The following is a 14,456-nucleotide window of genomic DNA, read 5'->3' on the forward strand; positions in this document are numbered from 1 at the left end:
TTGAACATCAACCTCATCCTAATCACTTGTCATTTAACAATGATGTCATAACAAGGAGATCATAATCAATTAGGGTAAAATAAAAGTTATAATTGAATGTTTTACCATACTTAAATTTGATGCTGTGAGTCCATAACATCCTAATTCAAAACGTTAAATTAAACAAGAGTACCAATTACAAATAAAAGCTTTAACAATCCAACAATAAAAACTAGCACAATCCTAAATATACCCTAAAGAAAGATGAAAGCAATAGGTCCTAACACAAACATAAATTAAATTAAGCAACTAGCCTAATTAGACATGATGATCAAGGGTAAGTCGGCCTATACTTAGGAAGACGATGGCTGTTACGAACAGCACAACAACCCACCATATACACGACAAATAAAAACACTATTATTATCACATTTACGATCAAGAAGTTCCTCCATTCCTTCCTTAGGTTTGCTAGTACTCCTCCCTTGCATGTCTTACAATCATAACACAACTTCTTTTGGTCATTGTTCCATGCTTGGCAGTCCGGATCCGATGTCGCCGGACCTGTTTTCGGGGTCTCCCAGTAAGTTGCATTCTTTGGGGTGAATCCACAGGATGTTGGTGGTTTGCAACAACTTGACTGGAAACAAATGAAAAATGTAAAATGAGTTCAAAGCAAAAACAAAAAAATGTTAATTTCTCATACTTATAGTTTGCAAAATGAAAAAAAAAAAAAAAAAATCCAATGAAAAATGTTTACAATTATCTTGTGTTTGTTTTCCTCCTCCCATCTCCTAAACCCTTGAATCCTTTTTTTTTATAACTAAATCTTGAACATCTTTCCTTTATATCGTCTGATTAAATAATCAAAATACCCTTTTCTTTATTTTCAAGCCCAAAGAGAGGGGAAAAATAGTGATGAATTACAATTGAAAAGTTAATGTAAAACTCAGCGATATTAGTAAAATTTTGGAGATACAAAGCACTACTCTTATTGAATCCCAAATTTACGTTTGAGCTTTTCTTAAAAAATCATACTAGAAATTTTATTTTTTTTGAAGATGAAAACGTATACAAACATAACCAAGAACAAAATAAAAGCGATTAAACACTAATAAATGGAGTGAAATTAAACAATGCAAATTAAAAACTTAACGGTTATCAACTAAATATAAATGAACGCATTTATAATTTTTATTTAAAAAATGTAAATTGATTGAAAATATAATATTTTAGGAATAACTATAATTATTTTTATATTTAAATTAAAGAGAATATTATCCATATTCCTAACAAACTATTACTATAATTCAAACACAAATTCTTGTTTAAAAAGTATTCGTCATAAATTTTAAAAACGGACCAAATAGATACCAAATCACATGAAGAGAACAGAGTATGTATATGAGTTAGATACCTGAATAGGAGACAAATGAAACTTGAGAAAATCATCCCCATGTTTATCATAAACAACATCAAGAGATTTACAAACTTTAGCATCAACCAAACAACTCCTAATCTCATCCCAATTCTTCCCATTCACAACATGTTTTTGCAACCAATGGGAGTAATCTCCAATCTTATACTCCTTATACCCGACACCCGATACCGCCTGTCCAACACCTTTATTAGTCACAAAAAACACAAATGCAGTAAATATAAACCACCCTAATATCAAAGCCACAAGTACAACCAAGTATATCCATAAAAGTGAAGAAATTCGACAACTCGAACCGATCAACCCCATTAATGATATAACCAAGAGGGTAAGTCCCATAATGAGGACAGGCCATTCAACCATTCTTTGACAATGAGTAGGGCTTCCATTGATGAAGTGAAGGTAGACGAATATCGCTATCGCTACGAGTGATAATACTGTTGTTATGAGATTCAGGGTTGTGATCACAATGTTGCTTAGTTTTGCCATCTTAATAATCAATAATAATGCAATACTAATAATAATAATAATTTGGTGTTATTGTAATTTGGTTATGATTTTACTATTATTTTGGATCAAATGGAAGAAAGTTTTTGTTGTTGTTGGAGAAGGAAGGGGAGAAGGGTAAGACTGAACTGTTTATAGGATTGAACGGTTTTATATTTATGTAAATATTTCATGCAGTTTTATGGGGTTTATAGGAGAGTAGTTATTTTAGGGGAGTGGGAAGTTTATATGATGTACTGGATGGATATCATACGCGTTAGTTTTTTTGGGTTGCCAGTTAAAAAACAATGGTTATATGCATGGAAAAGACGATTTTGCCCTTAAGGTTTTTTAGAGTGATTAGGATTGTGGTTAGTGTTAAATGTTGTGATCACAAATCACACATTCAGTTGGATGACTATTTTGGGTCGGATTGTGGTTAATATTGTTGTAGACCTGGTAAAATTGACTCGGCACGAATAACTCGATTCGAATCCCGAGTTTGACCCGACCCACTATAACCTAACTTGAATGTGTATTGTTGTAAACGGATTACTATCCATCAATAACTCGATAATAGCTGACCCGTTCATGACCCGAACCCGAAATAACCTGGTCCGTCCCGACTCCCAAACCCCACCTGAAGCCAGCAACCCAAAATTGACCCAACTCGGTTGACCCATTTGCCAGGTCTAAACAGTTGCCTACTATAAATCGAAGACTTCGGGTCCAAATTTTCCTCCCCTTCTATATTGTATTGCCCTTGTACTTATTTGGCACCATTAAAAAAAATAGTAATTGGAATTTAATTATATTACTTTGAATTAGGAATTTAATAAGGGGGTTTGACAATCATTTATTTGTTTCTCATGTTGTCTAGTAAGAATAGAAGAGAAAGGAGTTGAGGACTTTTATCCTTCACATTCAAGGTGCAATAATAGCTAGCTTGAAAATAGGAAGACCGTAATTAAATTTGATTACCTTGAAATGCAGTTACTATTGTTGCAGTAAGAGGATTATACATTGATGTACTACTTCCAATTCTATAGTTTTTAAGTATTCTAATAAAGTTTTTGAGTTTTATTTTAAAGTTTTTGAGTTTCATTACGAAGTTTTTGAGTTTATTCATTTCAACATTAAGGTCTAAAAAATTACAATAAAACTAAAAAACATTACATATTAGTTTAGTTAAATTTGAGTTTTGATGGAAAAAATATTAAAATCTAACTTATAAACTTTAATATGCTCAAAAAAATACACATATGCTCAAAAACAAATAAAGTTTGAGGTAATAAGCTAAAAAAAAAATACATATATACTCAAAAAATAAAAAAGTTGAAGGTATTACATCCGATGTAGGTTTCTTTTTCTCCTATTGTTGCCATTATTCCTCAACATGAGTAAGATGTGAAGGGTAATCTAGGGAAAATAAAATTGGACCAGAAATTAACTAAAGGATATACTAAAACCGGTTATTCTCTTGTCAAAAGACTCGTTTTACAAACTTTTTGTATACATTACGGTATTACCGCACAAAAGAGACGTAGCACTCGACCTGAAACCAATTTTTCGAGAATTGTACACGCGGGTGTAAGGGGCCATTTCTGAAGTGCAAATCGTCATTTCCATTAAATTACAATACATAAACATGAAATTAGGTCATACCAGTATGCAATAAAACTGATACAGTCAGTCTCAAACCCTCTTGCCTGATGTTAGCAGTTTACAATCTAACTCGTCTAACAAATTACAAAACAACTCGTTTTCTATTGACAAACAGAACAAGGTACATCGACAATCACCTGATTTGAGAAAGATTATACATTTGAAAGATGTTGATTACTACGCTAAACCTCAAAAGTTCATCTCAGCTATAAACTCCTGAAGAGTATCCGACTTCAAATTGGACAAACCTGCAATGACAATAAAAGAAAATTGGGTTTCTTCCAACAGATACGACAGCCAAGAATAGTTTCCAAGCTCAATTCAACCCTGACATACCTCCATTTGCAATTGGTCCGTTATGCTCCGCATCTTCTTTCTGTTTAGTCTTCAACTGGTCCATTTTTTGGCGGAGTTCAGACCCAACTCTCAGTAACTCTGTAGAATGATGGCACTAAGGTCAAGTTCAATCAAACCTTCCCCCAATAGCAGGCTTTAAAATTTTAGTTTCTGGGTCTCAATAAATATTCACAAATTCTCATTGAAGACATGACATATCCGTCACAAGCTGAAGACGGATACCATTTTACCTCATAATGTACCCACTTTTTCTCTCTCTGCAACACTATTCATGTGGTCCCCTTTCTCCACTAACCCATTTTGTTACCATTTTATCTCACAAAATATCCGTCACAAATGGTAACCCGTCACAAGGGAGACCAATTGATAAATATTTTAAAATGTTGTTATGCGAAAAGTGTGAACCTTAACTTTTCAAAAAACAAAACTAGAGTACTAGACAATATGATCACAAAAAAAAAGGCGAAATTCTTCAATATCTATTAAACAGAGGATAGAATATCGTGCGACTTGAGCTTTGAAATTTACAAGGTGGTCACTACCAAATTTGGAGACCTGGAAAGAGAAGCATACCAAACTAAGTTACTCGATTCTCCATATCATCGTGGGTACCCGACACTTGGAAAAGCACCTTGTCGGGTATTTCTGTCTTCTGACCAAGTCTAAGTAACATGGCTACCAGATAGCTTATGCAAGTCAGTAGCCATTTGGCTATCAAGTATCAACATACAGGCCATACACAATAGACAACACTGACAGCACTAGCTAAAACCGAAGAACTATGGTTACATCTCCAAAGAATTCTGATGCACGGCAGGTGTCTGAGATGTCTAAGAATTTCGTTGGAGATGTGACAAATAAAATGTCACAAAATAACACAAATTATATGTGGTTTGACATCATGAAATACTATTTAATGAAAGCTGGTCTAGGAAAAATTGATCATCAACCACTTAACTCCATCACAGTCATGGGACCGTTCAATAGGCGTTCATCTTACTCCGTTGATAAACCCGTTGCAGAATACTCGCTGTCATAACTCATAAATCTTGAAAAAGAAAACTATTTACTATTGTACGAAACATACTGTCCAAGTGTATTCTACTCGTAAAAACCATGTGCAGAAATAAAGGAAAAAATGAAGAAAGTCACAGGATAACAGGAACAATAGAAGTCACAAATAAAGAGAGCCATACAAAAGATCATAAACCATGAAAGTGCCTGCATTACAAGTGAGTATTGGTGCCTTAATCAGTATGTTCAAGGAAATGGAATGGCAATTCTTAGGGTGTCTTTTTTTATCATTGTTCTTCTCGTATTAAAGTTGTGGTTTTGTAACTCGATCTGTTTTATTTCCCCCTCGCTTTGTCTTTGATTTGAATTAGTGGTGATGTTACTGTTACATCGGCAAAAGATCTCGTTGGCTTATTCTCATAGCTACTCTCCCACAAATCACAAATCACAAATCCAGCACATAAATGCAATTTGCAAAAAAAGCAAAACCAACCCATGCTGTTCTTCTATAACATGATGGCTCAAAAGTAAGATAGAAGTAATTCTTTACCTTGAAACACTTCCTGTGCAGAACTATTATCGTACAACTGCAATGCTTCATTCACTGCTGAGGCACAGCGGTTGGCCAAAGCAGATGATGTCTCCAATTGCTTAAGTTCTTGGTCCAACTGCGAACACTCTTTCCCAGCCTTGAGCCACAAACCAAAATAAACTAAACAATAAGAATCGCAAATAGCAGCAATATTCATTTAGCAGGCGATGTGTCACCGTCCACTTCTTGGAGTTGGCAAAACTATGCATACATGGGAAATGAAAAGTTACTGGATTTAATGCTACTTCTTGTGTACCTCAGCAAGCTTGCTCCTTAATGAATCAAGTTGTGCATCCATCTGCTCATCACTCAAATCATCTTGGTCCATGGCATCATCACCAGATGCTTCATTCTAGAAGGTATAGACGAAAGTTATTACAATGAAAATAAAAATAATAAGAAGAATAAGAATATAATAATAGTAGTAGTATTAGTAGAACATACATTAATGGCATTCATAACCTTGAGAAACAACAGTGAGATCTAGAAACTCCCATATTTAAATCAACACTACCAGATAACATGCACTCGGGGCAGTTCCATTGTTGTCACCGTTAATCCAAGATCTTAAGTAACATCACTAGCATACATTTGTGTTGGAGTACAACATGACTAGCATACATGAAACTAACAATTTCAGAAGCACGCATCAGAAAGTGAGTATATACAGTAATACAGCCAATACAGGTACATGAGCAGCATCAGTTGGTTTAACGGCATTCTGTCCAAATGGCTACAACGGCAAATCAATGGGGTGTTGAGTGACGGTGTTATTTTCATGGAGTCATGGATATCAACAAGCATCTACGACAGCTGTGTTCTTAAAAATCTGACACTAAGGGCTTGTTTGAACAGCAAAATATGAGGGAAAGGGAGGCGAGCGGGATAGGGGGGAGGAAAGGAAGGGGGAATGGAGTATAGGTGTTTGAATATAATTTTCCTGTGATGGAGGAATTTTGGTTTGCCTTGGAGGAGGGAAAATGGATCCCTCCAAATCCCTCCCCCCTCATTTGGTAACCAAACAAGGGATTTTATATCCCTTGCTCCCCCTCCAATTCCTTCATGGAAGAGAGCAGGGGAGGTAATGTAATCATCATAACGAAGCAAGGCTCATGTTTGTATAGTGAAGAGAGTAGGGAAGGTAATGTAATCATCATAACCCTTCATGGAAGTTCCGGCTGAAGCACCAAACACCAAATATTTGAAAATGTATGGAAAATTAATTTCTCAGATGGTAACCAAACCAAATACCAGCACACGTCAAAAGACCGACATTAGAGAATAATCAGGAGTTTACGATGTGGAAAAATATAAATTTAAGTGAAATCAAATCAATCAATTTAGTTACAGTTGCTAATATAGAAATCTACCTCGGGAGGTAATGTAAATCCACTAGGCACAGCGAAACATTGACGAAGACAAAACTGTTGCCACAGAAGGAGACGCTTATCCAAAGATGCTTGAACTGTATTGCGGACATAATTAACACCCTACAATAATAATTCAAATAATAAAATCACAATTTTGGCTAGATGAGGACTATGGAAAATGTGTGCTGACCAAATACGAGAGAGACAAAGCATGAAAAAAGAAACACTCAAAACTAAAATCATTTAATAGAGTTCACTATTACATATACGCTCCAACAATCCAAATGCTTGAGAATCTCATCAGTCCAAATCTTATACAGAAGACTGACCATACTTCATTATTAAGTTACCCCTTTCTATCTTCGACCATATTTGCTACAAAAAAAAATGTTCATTTTAGGATGCGGCATCTAACTACTTAATACTTTTTCAACAGAAACAAACAAGTTTTATCAAGAGAAACAAACAAGTAGTTGCAAGAAAATGGAAGCACTTGTACACAAAAGCCATGCACAAACTAGCATAGGATTACCACTTACATTCAACTCATCAATTTTGTCTTTAAATGATTTGGGATCGACTAAAGTGAATCATCATATGAGATCATCAAATTGCAAGTAAATCAAGGTTCAAGACCAATTAAAATTGTTAGATTATAAACCCAATCATGAGATTTGGTTGAGTTGGTTTCTTGGCATAGTATAAGAGCCAACGAGACCAGAAGGTCAAGTATTCAAATCTCATCCATCCCTCCTTTTTAAGTGGAATATCGAACTGACTTCATCGACCAAAATGGCCCAAGGTCGCTTTTTACATCTCAAAAGGTTCACTACTCGGATAATTTGTACTTTCTTCGTCACTCACTTCAACTTTTTAAAAGTAACAATTCCACACCTACAAACTTCAGAAAGATACAAATGCCATAGAAAGCACAATAAATCAAACACTCAATTGAAAACAAATGAACCAAAACTATACCATAAAGCAAACCTAAAGGTAAATCAGCTCTAACTGTAATCCTAACAACAAAAATAGGCATTTTCTCTACGATACACACAGACTAGCAACAGTTCAACAAATTCAACTAAAAGTAAACATAAAGGTAAATCAGCTGTAAATTGCAATCCTATAACAAAAACACGCGTTTTCGCTACAAAAAGCATCAACTAGCAATTGTGTTCCAACAGGCGCATAAGTTCAACAAATTCAACGGAAATTAGTACGGAATACCGATTTGATATCCTCGGATCTGTCAGTGCCGTCTGTGTTCAATAATTTCAAAGCTTCCCTGCAAAACACAACAATTGAATACAGAAATGTGATTTCAAGGAATTAATTAAGCTAGGGTTTTTAATTGATGAAAAGAGAGATAGAAAGATGAAGAATTACTGATGAAAATGATCGAAAGCGCCCTCGATCAAATCGTCGACATGATCTAGGGCTTCGTTGACGAAGAATTGGGGTTTGAGATTGAATTCCTCAAACACCTCTTCGCTTTCGCTACCTTCCATTGTTGTCTAAACTGTGACTACACTTGACTCTATTTTTCTTTTGAAATATTTCTCAGAGACGAGATTTGGCGAAAATTAGGTTTTGCTTTAATTATTTCCCGCCAACATATTTAGTTGTTGCCTAAATTAGTAGGGTGGCCAAAAATTCGGGTCGACTCGGTTCGGTCCTGCTCGGTCTATCCGTTGAGTCTTAGTTTCTTCAGACTTGTTAGACGAGATTAGAATTTGCTCGGCCCGACTCTAACTATGACCCTTACCCCAAGTTCGGCACCCGTCGTTCCCCATACATGGATCTCTAATAGAATAATTTATTAGTTGTGAGCCAACATTGTCAACCCACTATTTCCCTGCAATCGGGTCAGGGTTGGTCCAACCACCACAAACATGTGCTTGGGTCTAGCCTGACCTAATCTGTGACTACTTGTCCACCTCTACTAATTGTAGGATAATATCATAATAGTTCTAAAAGATGAGCTACTTTTTCTCGTTCGAGAATAAATCATTGTATGTGTTTCTTTCATATCAATAACGTTTATAAACCCTATCGTCAAGTGGCAAGTTTGGGTCATGTGTTATGTGACGAATTTGGTTTGAATGTTTGAGGTTGATCGAGTTTGGGTTGAGCGTTGTGGATATATGAATTAGTGATTAATCAAGTCAGGTGGTAGTACACCATGAGTTTACGAATTAAAGGTTGAAAATAGTTGGTGTGTCGATATTAACTGGTTAACAAAATTTCAAGGATTAGGTATCTATATGGGTTTACATCATTATATGGATATAGGTAAACTTGTACTCGGGCCGGGCTAGGGGCGGGGCGGGCTCTTCTGGTCAAACCCGGGCCAAGCCATGGGGAGGGGCGAGCTTGGCCGGGTCGGGCCGAGACATGCTTGACCCGGGCATGGGCTCGGGCTGACGGGTCTAACCTGTTTTTTTTTTCCGAAAAAGACGGGCCAGGGAGGGCCGGGTTGGGAAAATGGAACTCGGCCCATGCTAGAGGAAGGGGCGGGCCGGGCTGATCAGGGGACGGGGTCGGGCTGGTCTGGACTGGACTGGGCCGAACAGGCCGTGTGAGGTGGCGGCTGGGGGTGACCGGGCTGGCCCGTGCTGTTGGCCAGCTCTAGATATATAGGTGTGGTTAGAGATGGTAATAGGCCGGATCCGGATAGGGTCCAACAGGATCCAGATCCAGATCCACCGCACCAACACTGGATCCATATCCGACCCAGATCCGGCGGATCCAAAATTGCAAGATCCATATCCAGACCCTGCGGATCTGGGCCGAATATGGGTAAAATCCATGGATCCATTAAACAACAGTGGCGAAACACATCCACATATACTCAACGATGACATCGTACACAACAAATGTTGAAAAAAACCATTAATTAGTTGCACTTTTGTGCCTCAGCAATCAACATACTTTAAATCAATGGAGATATCCAAAAATACATCAGGCACTTTTGCAATAGATCAAATTTGACATACAAATCCAACTCCAACAAAATTACAGAGTTAAAATCTCAAATTAAGGAGATCAAAGTCCTACAATTAAAATCCCATACTGAGCATATTAAAACAAGTACATAGAGTCTTCTTCAGCATCAGGTTCTTCCATGTCTTCATCAGCAATATCATCAACATCCTATACACCATATAAGCATATAAAAACGAGTAATTAGAATCAACTACACTAGGAAGATGTAATAAGTAGCAAATCTAAAGTAATAGAGACTTACCATATCAATTATATCAATTGCTTCTCCTTCAAGATCGGAATCCTCATTGATAGTAGAAGAAGCACTACTGCCCTCCGTTTCACCTGCAAAACAAATATCCATAAATAACCTTAGCACCACGTAAAAATAATTATATAAATTTAAATAATTGAAAACTTTACCAATTAATAATACCTTGGATATCTTGCATTTTCCAATTTTGCAAACACATTAAAGCTTCTACGGTGTTAGCATGAAGCCTTGAGCGATGGGGGCTTACTACTCTTCCTCCCATGCTAAAGGCACTTTCAGAAGCCACACTTGAAATCGGAATAGCAAGAATGTCCTTGGCAATATTTTGTAGTGTAGGATACTTATTACGATCCATTTTCCACCAAGTAAGCACCTCAAAACTATTATCCTCCGGCTCTGTTTCGTCCTCCATGTAATGGTCCACTTCTCCCATTACATTCACCTTTCTCTTCATTGTCTTTTTTTTTCCTTAGAGAATTCATCTTCACCCTCAACATCAGTGACCTCATTCATTATTTTCCTTTTTCCTTTAGACACCTCTTTTGTCTTACTCCCTTCACTTCTACGCTGATATTCCAACACAAGATCATCCAATAACTTCCTTACCTTATCCAACTCCTCCTCACTTTTCTCAGCATAAAGTTTATTAAAGTAATATCGAACACAATCCATCTTATCCCTAGGATCTAAAATAGCGGCAATGGCCAAAAGACCATTAATATGCTCCCAATATTTATCAAACTTTTCAATCATTTTCTTAGCCATGGATTTTACAATACCAACATCATCCTTTAACCAATCTCTCAAAGCGAGCTTAATCTCACAAGCCTTTCGGAAAAACAAATTAGAAGTAGGATTAAGCCTTCCCGAAAACACTTTAGTAGCATTACTAAATATGGACAGCTTATTACAAATAATACTAGCCAACATCCAATCTTCATGGGAAGGAATATCAAATTTCAACTTTTCATTTAGTCGTTTTAGTCTTACAAATACATCCTCATAAGGTAAAGCGGACTCAAGCATAGCAAAAGTAGAATTCCATCTTGTTTTGCAATCAAGAATCAATCTTTTACTGTTGTTAATACCTTGAAACCTACAAGACTCCTCAAATTTTTCAATCCTTTTAGGAGTAGACATCCAAAATGAGACACAACCCCTCACTTTTGCAATCCCCGATTCAATGAACTCCAACCCATCTTTAACAATCAAATTTAAGATGTGAGCACTACACCTTAAATGCAAGAAAGCACCACTCAAGATAAGACACTTTTTCTCAAAATTTTTAAGGATGATTTTCATCATCGCATCATTTGTAGTACAATTGTCAACAACTACAGCTGAAATCTTACTCTCCAAACCATATTGGGATAAACAATCCATTAAAACTTTGGCAATAACACCTTGTGTGTGTGGACATGGCACAAAACAAAACCTTCAAAAAAAAAAACAGAATGTTAGATTGTTACATACATGTTCAAAAAAACAAAGATACCTTAAAAATATAATAAAAAAACAGCATGTTAGATTTCTCTAAAAATTTAAATAATTACCTTAATGTTCGGTTTCTCAAGTTCCAATTTCGGTCGATGAAATGTGAGGTGACAACCATATAGCCTTTCTTTTGATTGGAGGCTGTCCATATATCCGTTGTCACTGCAATTCTACTATCATTATACTCCAACAATCGTTTAAAGGAAAGCTTATCGGCATTGTACATTTTAAAGATATCGACTCTTAATGTGTTCCTAGATATCAACTTGAAGGAAGGGTTTAGACTCTTTGAATACTCCCTAAAACCAAAATGATCAACCATAGATAACGGATATTCATGTATCACTACCATTGTTACTAACTTACTCCTATTGAAATCTTGATCAAACTCCTTATACTTCTCTTTGAGCTCCAAAGTAGTAGTACCATCATCCTGTAATATGGTTCTTAGCTTCTTTTGACCATGAATATTTCCTAAAAATCTCATTGGGCAACTCTTCAAAATATGTTTACGGAGATGAGAAACTCCACTACCTTCTTTGTAAGAAATATCTTTCTTACAAGCTTTACATCTAGCTTTCCTAACATCACCCACCATTATTACATCAAAATGATCCCAAACATCTAAAGTACGTTTTTTCCCTCTTAATACAACCTCATCTGAAGGGCTACCAGGGGGGTGTCAGGTTGATCATCAGAAACATCAATAAAATCCGCCCCATTTACTTCTCATTTGGTATGTAATTGACCCGTCTCAAGTTTGTGACGAGAATCTCCGTCACAAGCAAGAATTTGTGCTAAAAAAAAGAGGAGGAACTATTCTGATTTTTCATCTGTTAATACTTATTACTTAATACCCATTTTGAATGGACCCTTGTTATGGAAGCGCTCTTTTGAAACACAAATAGAACATGGAGAGTCGCTATCTATTTTCCTCAATGGAGATGACAAAAAGCAAAGAGAATAAAGCGGACAAAAATATATACTTCGTATTGTTCACTCCAGAAATTGGGAGCTAAACCGACCTATTTTTAACTTTAAGACGTATACTCCGTCATTGGCCATTCACCCAGTCCTCTCATTAGCCATGGTTGATCCTACCAATTGAGATCGTTGACCACACGGCTCTTGGTGTTCAAAGCGAAGAAAAAGAAACTTATATTTGACATGTATAAGAACCACTCATACACAGTTCTTAACTTTTTGCTACACCTAATATCATCGAGTAAAATCAGTAGTAATAATGTTCATACTTCCTCCATTCAACTCCACTCTACCATCTTTCCTTTTTCATCCATTCAATTCCACTCTACCTATTTCCTAAAAAGGAATGTCAAATGACCATTTTATCCTCATACCCCATTACTTATTTCAATATTTTCATACCCCACTACTTCTTGGCAATTATACCCCATTATTTATTTATTGGACAATCTTAATATTTGTGCAAAAACAGTTGAATTGTAAATCAAATGTTACCATCTTTTGAATTGGCAACATATTGGACAATCTTGTAAACATATTGTAAAACAAAGTACACTACCATTTGCAACCTATTTCTAAGCGGACTGGTGAAAATGGTTACATTAGCTTTGCAATATAAAAAAACTAATTTAAATGGTTACGTCCTTATAACTTAAGTAGCTACATAATACATCAAATTGTTACAACTTTTCAAAAACACGGTAACATAATGAGTGTTGTATAAGTGATTGAGCTATAGAGTATCGAATGGTAAAATAGTCTACGTGATAAAGGTAACATATTCTTTGTTATCCTTTTAACCGAATTTGGAACCACTTTTAAAGGATGATGATTAGTTGATTACATATGTTAACATACACACTATGCATCTTAATATTGAATTACTTCTGTTATATTATGCGTTTTTTGCCAAATAACACCTAACATTTACACTTTCTGTAAAAATAGTACCTAAAGTTTTTTTTTTTGCCCAATAACACCTAACATTTTCTATTTTTTGTCTAATGACACCAAAATCACTTTTCCGTCAAAAAAACTCAAAAAACCGTCTTGACTAACGGAGGGAAGGATAAATTGGCATTGTAACCTTATTTTTTATGTTTTTCCCTCCAACTCCAACTTCCCTTTCCCATATTTTAGTTTTCCCTTCAAGAACTCAATTTCCTCCAATTAAATCCCTTATTTAACACCCCCACCCTCTCCAATTTTGTTCCTCCATTCTCTAAATCCCCAATTTTTGCCTTGTTCAATTTTCTCCCATTCTCTCATTATCCATTCAATCCAATATGCCTGATTCAAGCTCATCCCCAAACTCAACAAATCGGGTGAAATGCAATTGTGACATTCTAGTGGCTGAGAAAACACCATGGACACACCAAAATCCGGGCAGAAGATTCATGGCCTGCAAGTTCTACAATGCGGAGACGGGGTTGCGTGGGTGTCATTTCTTCAAGTGGATTGATGAGGATATGACTTATTGTCAAAAAAGTGTTATAAATGGGGCTTGTTGAATGAAAATAAGTCACTTAAGAATAAGATTGGTGAGATGGAGGTATGCATATGAAAGAGTTAGAATGAGTTTACAAATTACAACAAACTCAACCTTTCCTCCGTTAGTCAAGACGGTTTCTTGACATTTTTTGACGGAAAAGTGATTTTGGTGTTTATTAGACAAAAAATAGAAAATGTTAGGTGTTATTGAGCAAAAAAAAACTTTAGGTACTATTTTTACAGAAAGCGTAAATGTTAGGTGTTATCTGACAAAAAACGCTATAATATTTCAAAGAATCGGTTACTATCAACCACCATTTTAAC

General features: G+C 35.9%; 3 protein-coding genes across 3 annotated transcripts; all 3 read right to left on the bottom strand.

The window, feature by feature from the left end:
* Positions 1-89: 89 nt before the first annotated feature.
* Positions 90-2,166, bottom strand: LOC141653389 (tetraspanin-8-like). The gene is made up of 2 exons (XM_074461132.1): positions 1,397-2,166; positions 90-619 (listed from the first exon to the last, which is right to left on the bottom strand). Exons 1-2 carry the CDS (start codon positions 1,904-1,906, stop codon positions 311-313), a joined length of 819 nt encoding a protein of 272 aa, XP_074317233.1. The 5' UTR covers positions 1,907-2,166; the 3' UTR covers positions 90-310.
* A 1,338-nt stretch (positions 2,167-3,504) lies between these two features.
* Positions 3,505-8,498, bottom strand: LOC141653387 (protein MIS12 homolog). Its single transcript, XM_074461130.1, has 7 exons — positions 8,291-8,498; positions 8,132-8,189; positions 6,902-7,021; positions 5,788-5,883; positions 5,490-5,628; positions 3,905-4,003; positions 3,505-3,816 (listed from the first exon to the last, which is right to left on the bottom strand). The coding sequence occupies exons 1-7, from the start codon at positions 8,410-8,412 to the stop codon at positions 3,758-3,760; spliced, it is 693 nt and encodes a 230-aa protein (XP_074317231.1). The 5' UTR covers positions 8,413-8,498; the 3' UTR covers positions 3,505-3,757.
* Positions 8,499-10,613: 2,115 nt separating this feature from the next.
* LOC141651332 (zinc finger BED domain-containing protein RICESLEEPER 2-like) lies at positions 10,614-12,255 on the bottom strand. The gene is made up of 2 exons (XM_074459050.1): positions 11,717-12,255; positions 10,614-11,598 (listed from the first exon to the last, which is right to left on the bottom strand). The coding sequence occupies exons 1-2, from the start codon at positions 12,253-12,255 to the stop codon at positions 10,614-10,616; spliced, it is 1,524 nt and encodes a 507-aa protein (XP_074315151.1).
* Between the last annotated feature and the right edge of the window lie 2,201 nt (positions 12,256-14,456).

The sequence above is a fragment of the Silene latifolia genome, chromosome 4, assembly GCF_048544455.1.
Source record: "Silene latifolia isolate original U9 population chromosome 4, ASM4854445v1, whole genome shotgun sequence".
Lineage (NCBI taxonomy): Eukaryota > Viridiplantae > Streptophyta > Magnoliopsida > Caryophyllales > Caryophyllaceae > Silene > Silene latifolia.